Genomic DNA, 20,170 nt, shown 5'->3' on the forward strand with positions numbered 1-20,170 from the left:
TTCTGCTGATGATGTAGTAAGCAGAGCTAGGAGAAGGAATGATTTGCCATACGGCTGTAGCATTTAATGTTTGGTTTGATAAGAATGATATTTTTACTCTTCTTCTTGAATATGTGCATTTCCCAAACAGTATAATTGAGTGAGAGTTTGTTTTTCAAGTGTATAATGTTGAAAGTGGGAATCTTTTAATGATGCCATTAGGAATAAAACCAGGAATAGTACCACTTTCCACAGCAGAAAATAATACTAATTTTGTCATAATCTTTGCATTTTTTCAGGAAAATCTGAGGCAATATGTTGATCGCATTTTTACTGTAATTACAAAATCTGGTGTAAGCTGCCCTACAGTGATGTGTGATATTTTCTTTTCACTGAGAGAATCAGCTGCCAAACGTTTTCAAGGTGAGTTTATATATATTGTTTTGTTTTACATAACTGATGGCTTTTAAATACAGATGTAGTCTGGCAGTCTGCACGATCCCTGTTGGATTTAGTAATTGAACAGCAGCTTATCCAAAATAATATTTCCGGTATGTTAATGCTGTTTTCTCATCGATTATTCATTCCACAAAGGAACACGATTTTTAATGATGATTGGAGTTTTTTCTTAAACATCTTTAGAAGGAAAACATCATTTAAAAATATTATGATAATGATCTTTTATGAGTTCAGTATTTGCAAAGCATACTCAATTTTCAAATGTTCAAGATTTTGTAATGGCTTATTCTGCAGATTCCATGCAATGGAATTATTTTCTTCTTATATGTCAAGCTGTAATAAAAGGCAGTCTATAAACTGGAATTACTGCAAGCTCACTCTAGGAGCCCATGTGCTGTGAAGGTTTTCTGGTTGTCAAGAGACAGTTCTTTCCAGTCCCTCTTAGTTGTTTCGACTCTGTGAGAGTAAGTGGGCAATGTAAAAACCAGAATTAAGCAAAACAACCAAGCTATGTATTTTCATGAAGGAAAGCAGATTACAGTAGGGAAATTTTAGAGAGAGTAACCCGAGTTCAGCTTTTAAATAGTCACTTTAGAGTAGGCAAGCTCAAGTGAAAAACCATTGACTGCACTGTAGTGCTCTTTATTTTATGTTTAAATAAGTAAGTAAAATGTATTTTCTGTAACTACCAGCTGGAATAGGAGTCTGTACAACACTTGTGTTCAGGGTTATAAGTAGGCAACTCAGACTTGGCCTCTGTGCTGAACGTTTCATAAACTATGTAAATTATTCATCATACTTCAGTGCATATATGGAATAGCAGATGTCTGTGAAATTCCCTGTGTGGTGGAAAAGTGAATGGTATTCTTGCAGCTTATGTTGTGAACCTGCTTATTTTTAAAGAGGCTCTCATTGAAACTTCCTTGGGTTAGGCTAGCTGATCTCTGGCTCCAAATCCTCTATCATCAGTTAATCCTGAAACTTGCAAATATATTCATTATCCAGCACATGCTTGAGTTAGCTCTCTCAAGGCTCTGATAATTTCATGAGGCTTTTCAGGAAGGATTATTGAAATGCTGAGTAGAGGTTTGTTTATTTGTTTATTTATTTATTTATTTATCTATCTATCTATCTATTTATTTATTTATTTTAAATAGGTGACCTAGATGTAAGGTACACAGCTGTCAGCAGCTTTATTTTCCTGAGGTTCTTTGCTCCTGCCATTCTTTCTCCAAACCTCTTTCAGCTTACACCACATCATCCTGTAAGTACTGTATCAGTATTTTTCTAGCTATGTTCATGGTTCTGTCACCATAGTCTGTCTTTCGAGATTCTTTCTTTGATTCTTTTAAAAGTCTTTAGGAGAAGTACCTTTGTTAGTTCAGAGATCTATTGTATCTCTCTTGGATATGAAGCATATGTTGAATGACTTTGTATGTGAAGAACTTGGGAGATAACTGGAAGAAGAGTGAAATTTAAGGACAAACAAGGTAGCTGGCCTAAGCTGCTGTGGAAAAAAGGGTCATTGCTTCATTCTTGCTGCAACACATTAATGCTGAATTGATTGTCAGCAGTGTTGGAAATGTTGTGGTTATTAAACAACGAATGTCAGACTTCTAGTAGTTGTTCTTATTGGGAATGGGGAGGATGTGGACAGCCCTGTTTGTGTTTTAAAAGTGATTGCCTTTGGATCTCTGAAGGTCAGTAGGGTAGCTATGGAGCATGATGGCTTTTAATATAAAAGCAACTTCTTTCCTGCAGTGTTTTCTTAAGGCTCTTTCCCTCTGCAAGTGAAATAAGAAAGAAGAAATATAATTTACATTTCTCAATCCATTATTTTGAATAGCTAGTCCATGTAATATTGTTCTCCTTCCTAGGATCCTCAGACTTCTCGAACTTTGACACTTATCTCTAAAACCATTCAAACACTAGGCAGCTTATCAAAATCTAAATCTGTAAGTATGTCATTTTCATTTAATGGCTTAATTTAGGAAAGTGATTTTTTTAATCTTTTATCATTAATTGTAATTAAGCCTTTAAAATGCTCGAGTTGCAGTAGGCTCATGCAAAACTGGTTATGTTTGCTTTGCTTATAAGCCTCTCATGTTTAGAGCAAAACTAAATCTGTCTTAATGTGAACTAGATTTCAGTAAAGCAAAATCATGTGACCAATCTGGAAGTCTGTTTCAGACCTCTTCATTCCTTCCTTTGGAAGAAAGATGATGATCAGGAGAACCTGTGAAGTTCTCTACTTATCTGTGATACATTATTAGCAGCTCTGCAGGGCTTTCTAGATTGCTTCAGCATTTTAAAACTCAACTGAGAAAAGTCACCCAGTAAGGGAAGGGCTATATTTTCTTTTTCATGCCAGTTCAGTGTTCTGTTAGTGGTGAGATTAGAGCTAGATGCTCATACTCTGGATGTTTGACTGAAATAAGTGTACCTAAGGCACTGCACTCCTGTAGTTGGTGGTAATTTGGAGTGGTTGAAGTCTTGTTAGGATTCACACAGGCAGCTGTGGGTCATTGTGTACCTCAGTTATGAGTCCTTCAAGGAGTAGGAGACAGTAGAGTTCTTTTGCTTACGCTTCTTGTCAGGAGGAAAATTTAAAGCCAAAGCAGAATTTTGAAGCATTTGAAGAATGCATTATTAACTGTAGTAACTGAACATATGAAATGCATTCTGCTGCCTCTCTGGAATAAAAGTTTGGTACTAGTGAATGTGTGCTGTATAACATGAAAGTAGCACTTCACTTATTTTATTTCTGGCCAGAAAAAAAGCCCTGTCTATCTGCAGTGGCTTTCCTCCTGACCTACTGCTATTAACAATAATATTTTCTGTATAAACTGTAAGCATGGTTTTGGCTTTGTATTTCAGGCCAATTTCAAGGAATCATACATGGCTACATTTTATGACTATTTCAATGAACAGAAATATGCAGATGCAGTAAAAAATGTAAGTAATGCATGTGAAGGTTCTAAATATCCTGCTTTGCTGTTAAAGTTGAATCCTAGAAAGCAATATATACTGTTGGTAAACCAGGAAGTGTGTTGAGAAAAGCAGACTCCTGATAACTAATATTCAAGAAACTTTTTATCAAATTATATACATGTCAATAGTCAAATTTCTTTGCATCTATTTCTAGTTAATAAATAGATCGGATTAACAAGCTGCTGCTTAGGGCTTGTGAGATGTGTGTACTTTGTAGAATGCTGCAGATCTGTGATGAAAATTGCCTAGTCCAAAAGGAAGTGAATGATCCGTATAACAAAGGAGAAGCACAAGAAATATTGGGCATCTTCAGTTCTACTGCTTGAGAGCATTTGTGCTGTTTCTAGGTTACAACCTAGGAAACCTCCTAATTCCTCAAGCTTCTGCCATTGCCTTCTGTTTAACTACTTTTACGAATATTCTCGTAGCTCTGTGCTATTCAGTTGGGGTAGCGTGGTCCTGTAATTTTTACATCTGCTTTTTGTTCACCTTTTAGTTTCTAGATCTAATTTCATCTTCAGGAAGAAGAGATCACAAGAGCATAGAGCAACCTATACTGCTTAAAGAAGGGTAAGTATACATGTTCAACAAAACAATTTGCTTGTGGCAGCCCTATTTTTCTGCCACCCTTATTCTATTCATGCAGTTAGAGAAGACTGTAGGAAAATTCTTGTGTTGCAGTTTCTGCTCTCTGTGGTTGCTATAGCTGATTTGAACATATTTTCATTTGATCTAAACATCTTAATATAAATGTGTTTTGAAATAAGTGGAGGAAAGAGAAGCCCCTAGAACTTAATTAGCTTAGCTAAGACAAAATAAACTTAGATCAGCATTGTATTAAAATCAAGCTAGGGTCTTTTTCCTAACTCCAGTGAATAAAAGCTGTAAAATTCCACTGTGAAGACAGTGGAAGACTATGAAGACAGATACTGAATAACGTAATGAGAGTAAAGCCTGCAAATGGAATTTGCTTTTGCTGCCCTATGAGATAGATACATATGCAAACTATTATCATGGCCATTTTGAGGAAAATTTGACATGCATTTGGAACAGTTTATAGTTTTAGTACCTTTCCGTTTTTGGGAAGCATGTTCCATATGCTGTGTTAGTTTCAGATACCAATTGTTGACATTTTTTGTTACAAAACTGGGTTGTTAAGATCATCTAAGTGCACTGGAGAAACAGCTTCTTTGAGCTGGGAGGAAGAAAGTTAAAAAAAAAATTTTTTTTTGTTTTTTAATGAGAGCTCAGTAAGCTGAAATACTGTTTGAAAGTATGCCTTCATGGTCATTTTAAGTGATGCAAAAACTACAATTTCAGTGAAAACATGACTACCTCTTTGTTTAACCTTGACAGTTCATTTCTCTGATACACCTCTGTCCTTAGAAGCAATTTTGTTTTTTGATTCCATACATTTATCATCCTTTTGGTTTTCAAAATAAATTTATAGTTTATAACATTTACCCTCTAACTGTAAAACATTTTTTCTGCCTCTGTCTTTCTTTTGCTCCTGTCTGATTTTTTTCTGTCTTTTCTTGCTCGGCCTGTGGCTGCTGTTGTAAGGACTCTTAAACTAACAGTAAAGAAAGTTGATGGTAATAGTTCATGCAGGTAAGATGGTAGAGGCAGTTGCTGCTTTGCTGTAGCTACTGGCTGACAGCATGTCCTTTGCAGCAGTAGATTTGTCTGACTTAACTTCGGGGAGGAAGTACTCTGTTTAACCATCCTGAAATGCCTGTGTAAACCCAGTCAGAACATTTAGTTGCCCATTTCTTGATGTTGACCTTTTATTTTATTTTCCTTAAAACAAAAACATGCTGTACATAGAGAATAAAGGATTTTGATCTATAGGCAGGGTGCCAAGAAGCACTGTATAGATCCTGAAGAACTTACTGAAAGTGATGAACAGACCATACGTTTTCTAGACACTTCTTAAATAGTATTCTTGTAAATTGTTTGCAAGGTTAAGAAGTGGCCTTCAGTATCTGGGGTTTTTTTAATATTTTTCGTTATTGCCGTGTTTTGTCGTGGGACTTTACACAGCCTTTGATTTGGTTCTTCTCCAGACTGAATGGCTGTTTAGTGAGGTTTCTATTTGCCTTTGCAATATTTTTGCTTGGGTTTGTGTTTTTAATCTATCTTTGCCTCTATTAAGAGTATCAAATGGAAAGCTATAGCATAAGTACTTTTGAATGAAAAGATTAGTCATGGCCACTTGGGTTTACTGACATCAATCATGCCATCACTGCTTAACAGCTGCCTGCCTGGTTCTTTCCAAAAGAAAGAGAGTGAAAAGAAGTTTTTGGGGTTTTTTTTTTGTGGTGAAAAGAGCATGTCAATATTTCCAGGTAAAGCTAAGGCAGATACAGATTCAGGTCTACCATAAGCATGAGAAGAAACAGTATCTCCAACCACCTTGTACTGAAATGGGTTTAATCTTGGACTTCTTCTCCCTTTGTGCTTCTATTTGCTCTGACTTTTCATACATATTGCAATTGCTAGAAACAAAGAAGTTGACCTTATAACTTGTGTGACTTTGAATGCTGGTCACCTATCTCTGGAAAATAAAAGCGTGTCTTTCTCTTGGCTATGTCAGCTATGAAGAATTTAATTAGAAATGTGCTCTTAGCATTACCATGTGGAGTTTGCATTTTTCAAAGAGGGGAGGCTCTGTAGGAGTTTGCAATTTTAAGTCATCTTTAAATGTTGGCATGAGAAGGACTAGAACCTAACTTGAAGACCACGTTGTCCTGCCCAAGGGTATCAGATCTTCCTTTGAAATTTGCCTTAACCTGGAATTATGAGGACTAATGCCAGTGGGCCTGGTGATGACCTGAATCACATGGTGTTATTAAATATTTATCAAGTATTCCAGGAATGAGAACCAAGACAGTAACTGTCTGACCATTTTAAGAATGAGAGATGTGTAACTATAACCAGTTAAAAAAAAGAGAAAAATCTGCTGCTGTAGGCAGTCTTTGTCAGCTTTGGCCACACAGCTTGGAATAAGCAGCAGGTACCAGCCCAGTTACAAAATAGTTAAAGTCTGGAGGAATTTGGGTTTCTGTTTGAGCTTTAAGCAGACCTGTGGTTTGGTCAGATGTATTTTAGTTACTTGTGACTGAAGGTACAAGAAGCAAGAAGCAGTATTAGCTGTTCTATGCATTTTAGCTCTGCTATTGAAAAATCTTAAACCGGGTCATTCACTGTTCTCTCTTGTGTGCTCTTTGTGCTGTATAGTGCCTTCCTACTTGATAAAAACGACTCTGTAGCAAGTAGTTTTTACCCACTCCATTATACAGTTCTGTATTTGGCAAAATAGTTAATGTAATGTGTAGAGTAGCTGTTATCAACTATCTACTGCATATGCACACACATTTTTATCTAACAAAAGTGATGCTGAGCAGTATGAAATCACCAAAGTCACACTGAAGCTTTTGGATTGATTTAGTGCTTAGGAAAGTGGTGGATGCATCACAGTTTCCCAGTAAACTAATTTTTACAATAAAATCATTCAAGTTTGAAATTAATTAAAACTGACAGCTCACTAAATGAACACCCCTAATCTGCTAAAAAAGGGGTAGGGTTGCTCTACCTTCCAGCCATGAGATCACTCTGTTTGTTACTGAAATTGCATTTCAGCTGCAGTACCTATGTGCAATTACAAATGAGACTGTGGAACATCCCAATTTTGTTTCTAGAGCTTGAAAGTGATTAAAGCATGTAACGGTATAGTCCCTGTGCTCCAGAGGCTTTACACCTGCCTTTTAATTATTAAACATAGTCTCAATCTTTTGAGCTTCCTCACAGCTTAAAAAAAAAAAAAATAAAGCTTGTAGAGTCAACAGTCGAGCTTAGCAGAGCAGTACTAACCATGTTCTGCCTCTTTTCTGCTGTATTAGGAAACGTTTATCTGGATTTGTAACTGCAGAAAGGGCACAAACTGCAGCTTAGTTAACTAACTACAATTCAAGTTACATGTCTTGCTCCTTATCTAGGTCTGGAAAAAGGACAGACCTAACTAATAGTTGCACTAAACCTATCCAAATGTAACTCTTATCCTTGCCAAGAAAAGACCTCAATAATTAGAAAACACTCTGTGTCCCCTCCTAAAGCTTTGCAAGTGCGATGACATATATCTATATGTATAGACATAGATGTATAAATCTGCATACATGAGCATGTATTGTAACAGCTGGTGCCCTGTTTACTAGGTTCATGATCAAGAGAGCACAAGGAAGAAAACGATTTGGTATGAAAAACTTCAAGAAGAGATGGTTTCGCCTGACAAACCATGAGTTTACCTATCAGAAAAGCAAAGGTAACAAAAGTTTGCCAGTCTTGTTTTGATACATTGGAGCAAAGATTAAACATAAGGGTTGTGTAGGAGTAGAAGACTGAGGTCTGGATCTGTAACTGTAGAAGACACAGTGCAGGCATGTCTGTCAGTCTGTGTCTTCTTGCTCTTTTTTTAGTGTCTGTATTGCCAGTTAGAGCAGCTTCTTGGATAGCATAATACCCTGTAAGTTAGCAGAGTATTTGCAAATATTTGTCTAATATCAGTTATTAAAATAATCTGTAGGTTTCACAGTTACCAAGATTGTCCTAGGAAACAAAACTCACAAACCTCAAGCTGGAATTCGGGTTTGTATTGAACATTCTCAGGTATATCTCAGCATATGCTCATAAATTCCTGTAGCATTGGTACAACAGGATGCAGTGGACAGGGATTCACCTGCAATCTTTGAACTTTCAAAATATGTTCACTTAATGTTGCCTAATAGCAAGGATTTTGCTTTTTGCAAATTGCTCCTTTCTGTTCAGTAGTACGCAACAAATACCGCTTCCTTCCATCATGTAAGTACATAGGGAGTAAGAAGGATAAGGAGGTATGTTCAAATCATGCCAGTCATTATTTCACACTCAGCTTTGGGATCTTGCGTCACCACTAGTGCAGTTCAGCTGACAGGAATGATTTATTTCCTTGTCACCTTTGCAGTGAATATATTGTGTCCTGCTGCAGTGATCCATTTCTAAGAGGTTTGCTAGCATAAGGTAGTGCAGCTGAAAACAGAAATGTACTTAATACTTAAGGACTATGCTAGCAAATCCCTGCTGAGTGAAAGATTTTCCCTCTTTTCTTATGCAGTCAAAATGATCCTCAAAGAAACTTAATCAGCCCTTAGGAAAAGGGCAAAAGGTGAAGATGAGTTGTGAGTGAGTGTGATCGGGATACGCAAAGCAACCACAGGGAGACGAGAGATTTTGCAGGGCAGAGAGTTCCTCCGAGAGAGCCCAAGGCTGAGCCAAGCTCTAGAGCCCCTCTGACTGTTTATTTCTTTCTTTTTATACATTTGTGGGTCTGGCTGTGGATTGGCTTCTGGAGTTTTCACCTTCCAGCCAAATGGCCAGACCAGCTGTCAGTTACAATTGTTTTCAGGTTAGAAATATGCAAACAAAGGACAGAGAATGAAAAACAAAGGATTTGTTTATGTTACATGTGTGGGAAAAGGTAGAAACTGCTCCTAATATTGTACAGTAGCTAAAAAGTCTGACTCCATTTTATGAACAATCAAAAGGCTTTAAAAAACTCAGAAAAACCAAGGTGACAAGTGAGTGGCTCACTATCGGTGTGTCTGTGTGTCCTGCAGGTGATCACCCTCTCTGTAGCATTCCAATTGAAAACATCCTGGCAGTGGAAAGACTAGAGGAGGAATCCTTCAAAATGAAAAATGTAAGTAGGTCATCTTCATTAATGTATTTGTTAGCCTGCTCCAGATCCACCACCCTAATCGCCTTTTTCCCTTTTGTAACCTGGATTGGATTTCTGTTGAAAGATGTACGACCACAGCTGCTTGTTCTGTATATAGTAGCAGGAGTTTCCAAAAGTACAGCCCATTCAGATTCTTAACAGCCCAGTCAGCAGCCTTTGGGTTTCGTGATGTGCAGCACACTCAGTACTGAGTGCTGCTGCTCAGCTGTCAGCTCTGTAAGGTCACACACAGGTAAGATGATCGAGTCCCTGCCCTTTCTGGCAGCCCTCTCTGGTGGGAAGGAACTCACTGCTTATAATTGTGAAGGATCACAACTTTATTACCTATTAGGTTTCTTTATTGGTTCATGAAAGTACATATATATATGGATTTGTATATTTATATTTAATTAGGGTTAGGTTATGTACCAAAATAACTTCTGTGCTCTGCTAATATGGTTTTGATTTTGCCACAGTAGGGAATAAAATACAGCTGTATTTCTCATGCATGGAACACTACTGCCAACTTCTGTATTCTGTAAGAACAGACTTGATCAGTTTGGGTGATGTTGGGAGCCTTTTTCATACACCTCTGCCCGTAAAGCTGAGTCCAGTCCTTTAAAAATAGTATTTAAAATTAAACCAAAAAAGAGCTCAGGTTTTTTTTCCCAGTTCTGAACCTGCATCTATTACAGACTTATGGTTGCGGTTGATCTTCTTCTGCCTTTAAGTCTTTCCTGCCATCTACGCTGCTTGTGAGCACCATGCAGGGCAGTGCTCAATCCTGCCCTAGGTATTAGGTTCCTCAAACAGCTCTTTGTTAAAAGTGAAATACAATTTTAGGCTCTTCAGTATTTCCCAGCTTTAGGTATTATTTTGGTAGCATCTCTCTCTGCTAAAACACGGAGTAACTTTCAGTTCCACTTGCTTCTAGCACACATCTCAGTTGTATTATAGCTTGCTCTGGTGTTTATAACTCTACTACATAGGCAAATACCAACCAAGCTGCAAAATAATTTAGGCTATCAGAAGGTAGCTGTAACATGTGATGAACTGTTGCTAACTGCACTCTGCAAAATAACTTGATTGAACTGAAAGCAGCCACACAGTTGAGATACAACTCACTGTCAGTAGAGAGCAGTGAGCTATAGTTCTGTAATTTACACTGAGTCTGCTGAGCTAGACAGAAATATGTCTGTATTGTGAAGATTTATTATGGGAAAATTATACCTTTATTGTTAACATCAGAGCCCTGTGCTATTTTGGTTGCTTAAATTCAGTCCTACCTGGGAAATCAAGGTGACTACATCCATTCCAGAAAGTAAGAGTCAGTCTTTCCATAAACAGTAGAAAATACTGCTGCCACCTTCTTGTGCTAATACATTCCTGTTTTTCTTGCCATACATAAATAGATTACTGCAGCAAGATCAGAATTCTCAGAACACTACGGCAGGTGTATTTGCGATGGATATTCTCTAGTGGGTGCTTGTGTGATAAAAATTCGCATTTTGCATAAATAGTCTGTGTATCTGTACTCGGAATTACGCCATGTGTCGTTCTCACTCATGTTAAATCTGCCTGTCTGGCAAATAAGCTTTTAAGCACAGTTTGGGGAATGTGAGGGTGGCTTTAAGTACTCTTTGGGTCTTCTGAGTTGTCTGGCAACTCATGGTTTTGGTAGTGTAAAGGTCTTACGGCCACTTGAAATTCCTTGCTTATTTGTGTGCTCCTCAGTAACTGTTGCCATATGTTGGATCACTTTGGTTGGTATCCCCTTACACAAAGCCATACTCCTTAAATCTGTTCTTTTGTTGCAATGCAGGAGGCTCCATTTACCCCAGTAGAATATTACATTTTTTTCCCTTGTAGCTCTGTGTTAATAGAGGGCTGAACTGCACACTCCTGTCTTCCTTTTTCTTCCTTCCATTCCTGCTCCCCAAACTCAAATTGCCAATTATGCCCCGAAGAGTTTTTTTGCAAGGAGTCTTTGGTGTGTAGTTGGCACTGTTGGACAGATCACACCAAGTAACTCCTTCACTGCCATGGTGTATTTTGCTTTTCTAATTATTGTCTGATACCAATAGGCATACTAAATCCAGGGAAATGGTTGGTTGAGTTTTTCTTTTTGCCCTTTGTAATGATGCACATCTAAAAGTGTCACAAAGGAAGAAAGGGATGTGCTTGGTACCAGTCTGCAGCATTCTCCCAACCAGGTGCAAAATTCAAGCCAGTATTTCAGGTCTGTGTAACAAACAAAGGCAAATTTCCATGTTGTTTGGTCTGGTTTGTTGTTATTGTTTGGTTTGTTTATATGTTTTTGTTGGGCTTGTGTGTGTGTGTGCACCTCTCTGGTTTTCTTTTCAAAACAGTGTAAGGAAACAAGCTGTTTGGAAAATTTTATTCCATGTGATATGGGTGATGTAATGTCTAATGATTTGAATGATCAAATGAAGAAGCAGAGGGAAGAAAGATAGTTTAGGTGCACCTGAAAGAGAGAAGAAAATGCATTAAAATTAAGTATTTGCAGAAGCTAGAGGAAGTGAAGGAAATTCACCTTTTCAAAATTTGCAGCTAGGATCACTAACTTGAGCTTAGTAGTCTTCAGTGTGTGATCAGTGTAATAAACAATGAGGCTGTGCATCAAAAATTTCCTTCTTCAAGAGGAGAAAAATAAATACCCTTTTAGGTTGCAAGCTGTTTTGAACAGGCAGGAGAGCTTGAGTTTAGATTTTCAGTGGTCAAGCCGTAACACAGAATTAATGTGTAATTATTTAAACCACCTGATGTCAATCAGAGAGAAACAGTATTTCTGTGATCTTCTAATAGCAGCTGTAGTTGGGTGCAGAAGCATGGAAGTTACCAAAAGGCAAGGGTCATGCTGAAGCAGGTACTAAGAGGAGTAGCAAAATGGCAGTATTAAAGCAAAGCTGTCGCTAAGGCTGGATCCAAACTCCCGTTTTTCTCTTTTCTGCCTCCTGCTGATGAGCCTTGCCTTTCAGGCCAGCACTGGGTTCCTCTGTCAGCCTTCCAAAACTTGGAGTTGCAGCATTACTAAAATTGTTTCCTCGAGGCTGACAACAAATCTTGTTGAGAACCAAGCAGCAAGTTGATATTAGCTATTTGTAACTCATCTCCTACAGGAAAGATATCTTATTCCTTGTACCAGGTGAAAGGTCTTGTTCTTTTATGGGCACATTTGCTGCTTGTTTTTGTGTTGAAATGTATTTATTGGACCCTTCTTTTAGTGTGCTGCATTTTCCCTGCAATAAATCTTCACTCTGAGTCTAATCTTAGGTTCACTGACTCATTCTGGTGCTTTATTCTGTGGTTTGTTTGCAGATGTTCCAGGTGATCCAGCCTGAAAGGAGAGTCCTGTATATCCAAGCAAATAACTGTGTGGAGGCGAAGGACTGGATCGATATCCTCACCAAAGTTAGCCAGTGCAACAAGAAGCGCCTCACCGTCTACCATCCCTCGGCCTATCTCAATGGCCACTGGCTTTGCTGTAAAGCTACTGCAGATAACACCCCTGGCTGCACACCCTGCACAGGGTAAGGGTTTGAACGTGCCATCGGGGTAGCTGCTGCCTTGGGGACATGTTTCTCTGCAGGGTGACTTGCAGGTGCACAGTTAACCGAGGTTTGCCAGGTGTACAGGCGTTCAAAGGCCTTCTGTTGGTGTTCCTGATTCTGCGTGTCTTGATCAAAGTGTTGACTTTTTAGAGTCAGAGATGGTGGTAGGAGTTGACCGTGGAATTAAAAATACTTTGATTTTGATAATCTGGCATTAATGAAAATGTCTGGAATCCCTTCAATTTCCTGTTTGTAAATTCCTGAAGCACTCCTCTGCTTATAGATTTAATTCTAAACTGATCTTTTCAGGGGGCTGCTCATGCTGTCTCTTAAATGAAGATGGACAATGAAGATTGTAGGAAGCAATTTTCATCTAAACTGGGAGAAGCAACAAGACCGTAGTGGTAGTTAGAATATAAGAGCTGGGTAGTTGGAAGTTCTGTGCTTTGGCTCCTCCAGCTGGTTGTAGCTGACTAATTCACCAAAATGTCTGGACTGATACAATCTTCTCTTTCAAGTCATTGAAAGGCTGCTGGATAAATAGAGGCATAAAGAAGCTTGAACTTGTCATCTTCTTTTGGGAAAAAATGGAATATTTTGAGCTCTATTACACACAATCTCTTGGCTTTCATGAAAACTCACTTTTACTTTGTTTTCCTTGTTAAGTGCTTAATGTACCATAATACACTGTTCAGCATATAACTTCTACCTCTCTTCCTGATGCCTTACAGAGGCCTGCCAGCAAATATACAACTGGATATAGATGGAGATAGAGAAACTGAACGCATCTACTCTCTTTTCAACCTGTATATGCCAAAATTGGAGAAAATGCAAGGTGAGGATTAGAGATCATTGCATTTCCAATTCACTTACCAAGGTAAAAATACCTGTGAAAAGTGGGATGGTCTGGCTCCACCAGCCTTGCAAATCACATCCTAGAACATAGTGGCCTTTATTCCACTTGTTTTCCCTTCTGCTGTCTTGAGGCAGTTGTGTGTATTATTTCTGGTGCAGTCCCATGGTCTGTAAAAAGTTCTTTGCGTAATAACAGTTGTTTGAAATACGGTCTTAACCACATCATCCTAAAATAGCATAAGCACAGAGCTTTGCTTGGATTGACAAACCAGAGCTAGCACTGAACCAGAGCTTTACTGATCCTGACAAGAAGCACCAGAAAAGTTGAGGTTTCAGTGGAATATGGTTTTGTGTTACCAGAAGTCATGTGCATGCACATTCCCTGATTCTGATCCTAAGAACAGGCTGGATACAAATGGTTTCTTCGGAAGGGCTCTTTCAGAATTACCCATCGAGGATGACCTGTAGGATGCCTCTGAAATGTTGAAAAGTGGAGTTTTGGCTGGGAAACTTTCAGGAGCTGAGGGAAGCAGAGATGTGATGGAAAGGATAAAAGAAAGAAGAGACAGCAGAGGAAGTTGGTACTAGTAGACATGCCAAGAGAAGTATCCGGTGTACACAGTGCCAGACTTGAAATCCCAGTTTAGCACAGGGAGTGGCGGGGAAACCTTCACTGTGGCACTGATCTTTAAATAGGACTTTATTTTATAATATGAGATAAGCCAGTGGTGTCGAAAACACAGACTGGAAAGCACTTTAATCTGTTCCTGGCTGCTGTGCAATTGCAAACTCAAGATCCTCACCACTTCCGAGCTGTCTGAACTGGTGCCCAGCTTTCCCCTGTTCCGAATCCTCGCTGCCAGAGCCAGCATCGAGTTTCGGTGTTGGGGAAAAGGACGCAGGTCTGGCACAGACAGTGCAGCAAGGGGAAGGGAATTTGAAAGCTGAGACTGGGACAGCAGGAAAGCTAGAAGAAGAGACAAAGTAAAATACTCTTTCTGCTTCTTTCCCCTTCTAATACGCTCTGCTACAGTGCAGGAGTAGATCACATGGGAAATACGTTGTGGATGTTCGTGTGTAGTCAGTGTCCAGATCTCTTAGTCAGGAAGGCTCCCTGGTAAGATCAGAAGGTATAGAAGTGTAGCTTGCCACTTTGGGTATGTCAGAAAGCAGGCTGTCAGGCAGTAGTTATGGCATATTCTGCTTATACTGATGGTATGAGTCTTTTGGGGTAATGTGGTAAAACGTGACTACTTCAGCCTGTAATGTTTTCAAGTTCAGCCTATACCTGCTGCCTGGGGATGGAACCCATCCCAAAAAGTGAATACTTGACTTTGTGCAGGCCAACCCTACAGCACGGTCACAGAGGCAGGCCTGTGTAAGTTTCCAGAATGTGTGCATGGAGAGCAGCTAGTGGCATTTGAGATTAAAGCATTGCCTGTGCAGCGAAGGACAGCTTCCCACCAAGCCAGGAGCAGCTGCCAGGCTTGCTGCCCTTTCCATACGAGACAAGGAAGAGGGAATGGGCATGGGGCAGCCTCTGTGCCTCCCAACAGCCCAGTAAAAGGACAGGGACCTTTGTGGTGTCAGCCACAGTTCTGTGGTGGTCATACAGGAGCAAACCAAGAAACTGTATGAACCTCAGACTGAATTTTTTTAGTCTGCTTGTCTTCCTTTTTCCCCCGCCTGATATCTATTCCTGTACTTCATTTATTTTCTCCAGAGGCCTGTGGGAGCAAATCTGTGTATGATGGACCTGAAGAGGAAGAATATTCTACATTCATCATTGATGACCCCAAGGAGACATATAAAACACTAAAGCTGATTATTGAAGGTGTTGGAACTTTAGAGCAGGAGCACGCTCAGTATAAGAGGGATAAATTTAAGAAGACAAAGTATGGAAGCCAGTAAGTACAATGGGTTGTACAAACAGGAACAGTCCTGGAAGATGGTATTTCCCTTGCTTATGCTCTGGCTTTCAGCATATTTTGTCCAAAAAAGGTCCTGGAAATACATACAGAGTAGCACCGTGACTTAGGATTTGTATCACAATATTTTAAAGTACTGAAAGGAATTTTTTAATGCTTGTTTTTAATGCAGTTTCATTCATAAAATTTAAATGTGGGTTTGTTATACTGTTGTTTTTAAATTCTGAACCCATGCTGGTGAGCTGAGCTGTTAATAGCAGAAGATAGATGTGTTTACCAGCTTATCTAGGAGTGTTGGTTTAAAAATGGAAAGAGTGGCTGACACAGCCACGTGACTGTATTTTGTGTACACATAAAGCATTCTGCATATGGCTGACAAAAAAGAGGATCAATTCAGTCTGTTCTAGCTCAAGTAAAATGCAGTACTACCATTACAATTGCAACTTTGAAAATCTAATTTAGGGAAAATCTTCGCATGTGTTCTTTCTGTTCTGACATTTCCATGTCCTGGCAGAAAGCTCTATGTATAATACTGGCTTTTCCTTTTCTTTTAGAGAACATCCCATTGGTGACAAGAGCTTCCAGACGTACATCAGGCAGCAGTCAGAGATCTCAGCACATTCCATATGAAGTGCAAAGGAAATCACAGGACAGTGCTGAAGGATTGATTAGTGATGCTAAATAGCAAAACAAAAGGGAAGCCACACATGTAGCAAAATGTATGGATAAGTGTCAAGCTTACAAACTTTGAGACTTGGTAAACGTATTCTCTTTTCAAGAAACTGTTACAATAGTTGCTATGCACTTTATTCATCTGGTTATTGACAGATGATAAAACCCTGCCTTCTAGGCAGTTGTCATGTGTATTTTTAAATTTGCTTTGGTTTCTTGGAATCTAGTGATCAGTTCAATGATCAAGGTGTGTGGACTTCATCTTGACAACTCCCATGCAATTCCTTGTATTTTGGAAACCAAGCATGCTGCTAATATGCAGCATTTTCTAGAATGGTTGTTTGTTACTGTTTTTTGTTCCTGATTAATGTATATTATGCCACACCCCTTTCATGCTCTCTTAGGAAAAGCTTAGTAACACTTTCCTTTTAATGCCTGAATTTAGAAAAGAAGCAGAGAAAAATCCCTCTGGCGTAATCATCCACATTGTAGCTTGTATTCTGAGCAGGCCTTTTGTTTTTACAGCAGTGTAATTTTTGCTAACTGTGCACAGTTTTTAATAGAAATTCAAATCTGAATGGTACTCTTGATATTTTTGAGATACAAAGTCATTTTTCCAGGCACATTCAGCAGACTTTGGATTGGAAGATACAATCTCAGCAGTATAATAAAACTGACTCTCATAAATATGAGTAAGAAAGAAATGAACTCATGTCAAAGCTACGTGTCTCTCTTACACAGTCCAGTGAACGGCAATCTTTGAAAGCCTGCCAAAGGCAAGGTAAGCTGACTTTGATGACCTTCTATCACCACAGTGAGAAGGACAAATAGAATATGAATCTGGCAGCTGAGACATGCTGATTCCCAGGCACAAAAGCCGTCAAGATGAGTCTTCTCTGAAAGGATGTTTATGCACTGGAGTCCACGCTATCCTAGTACCACTTGCTTTTCTGGAAAATAGATTTCTACTTTTCCAAAAATGTTTTTAATTACTTTTTAAAAGAGACTTGTTAAATGATATTTAGTATATTAACATGCATAATGATAACTTGTTAATACTATGAGTGTAGTAAAAATGGATTGAGCTGTGTATCTCACTAATACCAACAAAAGGAGAGGAATAAAGTTCTTCTAAATATTCAATGCATATTTATGTATGCTGTTTAGTTTAATTTTTCTCTGTGTAAGGGTCTGATATACAAACATCTAGCTTTGATGGCTTGGAAGCCTGCATGATGGACTTTAGGCCTCTGTGGGGTAGAAGCTAGTAGAGGTTTTAAGCTGAGTTGTATCAGAAAGCGTTAATCAGTTTAATGTGAAGATGTCTGTGTCTTTGCTTCAAGTGTTAAGGAATAATTTTTAACTGTGTCCTCATTGCATCTGACATGATTTAAGATGGCTTAAGTACTTTGAATGCCTCTGTTTGTTAGTGATGCTCTTAGAAATTAAGTTTTGGTTTTGTTTGAATATATAGTAGACCACCTTCTAGTAGATGATAAATGATCTTTTATTCATCTTCACCCAGCAGACTGGGGAAAGGGAAGTAATCAAGCATTGCCAAGATGCATTTAGGACTCCAAGCTTTTAGCTGCCATGAACTGCAATTTTTAACATGTATTTGTAACTTAATATTGTTTATAAAATACTAATGACCTGTAATGTGTGTTCTATTTGCCAATTAAAAGAAACGGTTTATTTCTGAAAACTGTGTCCACGTTTGGAGTCTTTTTAAATTCACAGTGGCCACCAGCATGCCTCTTGGCACAGTATCTGCTCAGAGTGGGGCCATGGATGGAAATCCTTGTGAGTGTACCCTGCCAAGTCCCATCCTTGCTCCTTCTCCCTTCCCCACCCACCTCTTTTCTTGTCAGCATTGCACCTGTGGGACTCAGCAGGGAACCAGACTGTGCATCTGAGCCAGCCATAAACTACCTTAGCGATGGAAGCTTGCTCAGCTGGGTCAGCAGCTTGAACTGGTTCCTTGTGGTACTGCACAGTAACTGATGAAAGGACAGGAGGAACCGCTGAGTCCACGGCACCCTGCCTGCCTATGGATTGGCTCATAGACCTGTGGAACCATCACCCTTCTGATTAGGACCTGTTCTGTGACAAAACCTTGGCCTTGCTGAGGTCTGTGCTAGTCATACTCCTGGAGCTAACAGGCCTCTCTGGATAATCGTGCTCGGCACTCTGGCTCTGAGATGCGTGACGAGCTGCACACACTGGTTCTCCTGGGGAGTTTCCAGGGAGGCTGGGCAACGCCCCCCCAGCCCCCAGGATGGAAAGCTGCTGCCAGGCATTCAGGGTGTGTTCACTCAGCTTATGTGGAAGGTAACTCCCGCTGCTGGAGTGGGTGTCTCTCACCAGAGCCCAGGCGTGTGCTTCCGAGAAGCTTCTGGGGACGAGCTGCTGCAGGCGCGCTCGAGCTGAGTGACGGTAGTGGTTTAACAGATAAACCACATCCAGGAACAAAAACCAAACTGATGGTGGAAGACACATGGCCAGCATCCTGGTGAAGGTGAACTTAACCACAGTTGTGTAAATGTGGGGTTTTGCTGCGGAACTGTAAGCCTTGTTTTGAAAACAAAATTTTACATAAAATGAGGTAGGAAACTGACACAAGATTCATAAGAAATGAGAAGAGTTAAATGCAAAATTACTGTAACACCATTTCCAGCTCTGTCTCTTTTTTGCTCAGTCTCATCCAGTGTATACAATAATTTTTTTCTCCTAACATATCTTAGCTTAAGTCAATAGGAAATCTTTGAAATCTGCTTTTCTTACAGTAGAACATCGTTTGATTGAGGGAGTTGTGTTAAAACTGGGCCTTCCAGTACTTGCTTAGCCTCTATCTCCTGTCTGTCTGCAGCATATGTTTCTGATGCTATCTTCAGAAACACTCAGAAATCCTGCCTACAAGAGAAATAGCTTGATTGGGAAGCTTGGGACGGCATCCCTTGTGTCTGGAATGAAGAAAGTAGGAAAAAATAAAAAAGCATAGACATAAGTAAGCACATCAGGTCAGTTTTCTTCTCTGCTCTGTCCGAGGCTGAAAAGCAACAAAATTACTTTTGAAATAGAAAACATAGTTAGGAGCTGGGCTGTTCTCTCCTGGGACTCCTACTCCCAAAAAAGTTTCCTGTGCCTGTTTTCTCCCTGGCTGAAGCAATGTGCTAGGGCAGGACTGATGTAGTGACAGGACCCAGATATATGTAAGGTGTGCGACAGCTGTCTGAGGCACCTGAACTTCTATGTGATTCCCATCCTCTTTCTGTAGTACTCTATGCTGTTCCACCTTTTTAAAGGTCTGTGTGAGAAGCTCACCTGGATAGCAGGAGAATGTGTGAACCCTGCCAGCCCCTGTTACTAGGTCCAGGAAATGGGTGCTGCAGGAGGAATATGGTGTAAAGGCTGACAGTGGGTGGTGTTTGGAGATGAAGAACAGCATCTTCCCACCAGCCATCTTCTGTGGATGTATTGCAGCTGGGCTAGCAGGGATGACTGAAGGCACCATTTCCTTCTGGCTCTAGATCTACTGTCATTAAATGGCAAATAAATTATTCCAAAGCTCAAGTTGGTACTGAGGAACAGAGGAGTGTTTAAGACAGAAGCACTGTATTCCTATATGGATAAGATTCTGGATATGACCTGTGAAAGAGAAGATTGCAAGGGTCATGATGAATCAATTGTTCTGGATTCCTAAAATAAAACAGGATCCTAGGAGATTAATCTTGAGGATGGAAACCAGCTCTCCTAACCTGTCAACAAATTACACATGCCTTTCAATTTCAATCCTTATTTTTCTTCTGCTACTCCCTTTGAGCCACTCTGATTTACCTGAAAATTTAACATCATCAGGTTTACTGGTTTTGTGTAAAGCTGTTAAACTTGCAACCACAAAGTTGCCTGCTGTTAGTCGGTTTGCCAGCAAAAATAATATGGAAGTCTTGATTAAACAAAAG

At 39.5% G+C, this 20,170-nt stretch overlaps 1 protein-coding gene across 2 annotated transcripts in view; it reads left to right on the top strand.

Moving 5' to 3' along the window:
- Positions 1 to 17,913, top strand: part of RASA3 (RAS p21 protein activator 3) — a 131,512-nt gene extending 113,599 nt beyond the window's left edge. The window contains exons 14-25 of one of the 2 annotated variants that reach the window (XM_040054847.2): positions 279 to 402; positions 1,596 to 1,702; positions 2,316 to 2,393; positions 3,316 to 3,393; positions 3,926 to 3,999; positions 4,993 to 5,040; positions 7,644 to 7,750; positions 9,081 to 9,163; positions 12,521 to 12,732; positions 13,485 to 13,588; positions 15,332 to 15,515; positions 16,091 to 17,913. In XM_040054847.2, the coding sequence (XP_039910781.1) occupies positions 279 to 402; positions 1,596 to 1,702; positions 2,316 to 2,393; positions 3,316 to 3,393; positions 3,926 to 3,999; positions 4,993 to 5,040; positions 7,644 to 7,750; positions 9,081 to 9,163; positions 12,521 to 12,732; positions 13,485 to 13,588; positions 15,332 to 15,515; positions 16,091 to 16,166 (1,275 nt within the window). In that variant the 3' untranslated portion in view covers positions 16,167 to 17,913. The remainder of the gene's footprint in view (positions 1 to 278; positions 403 to 1,595; positions 1,703 to 2,315; positions 2,394 to 3,315; positions 3,394 to 3,925; positions 4,000 to 4,992; positions 5,041 to 7,643; positions 7,751 to 9,080; positions 9,164 to 12,520; positions 12,733 to 13,484; positions 13,589 to 15,331; positions 15,516 to 16,090) is intronic. The other variant, XM_040054848.2, reaches the window with a different exon arrangement.
- Positions 17,914 to 20,170: the final 2,257 nt, after the last annotated feature.

The sequence above is a fragment of the Hirundo rustica genome, chromosome 2, assembly GCF_015227805.2.
Source record: "Hirundo rustica isolate bHirRus1 chromosome 2, bHirRus1.pri.v3, whole genome shotgun sequence".
Taxonomy (NCBI): Eukaryota; Metazoa; Chordata; class Aves; order Passeriformes; family Hirundinidae; genus Hirundo; species Hirundo rustica.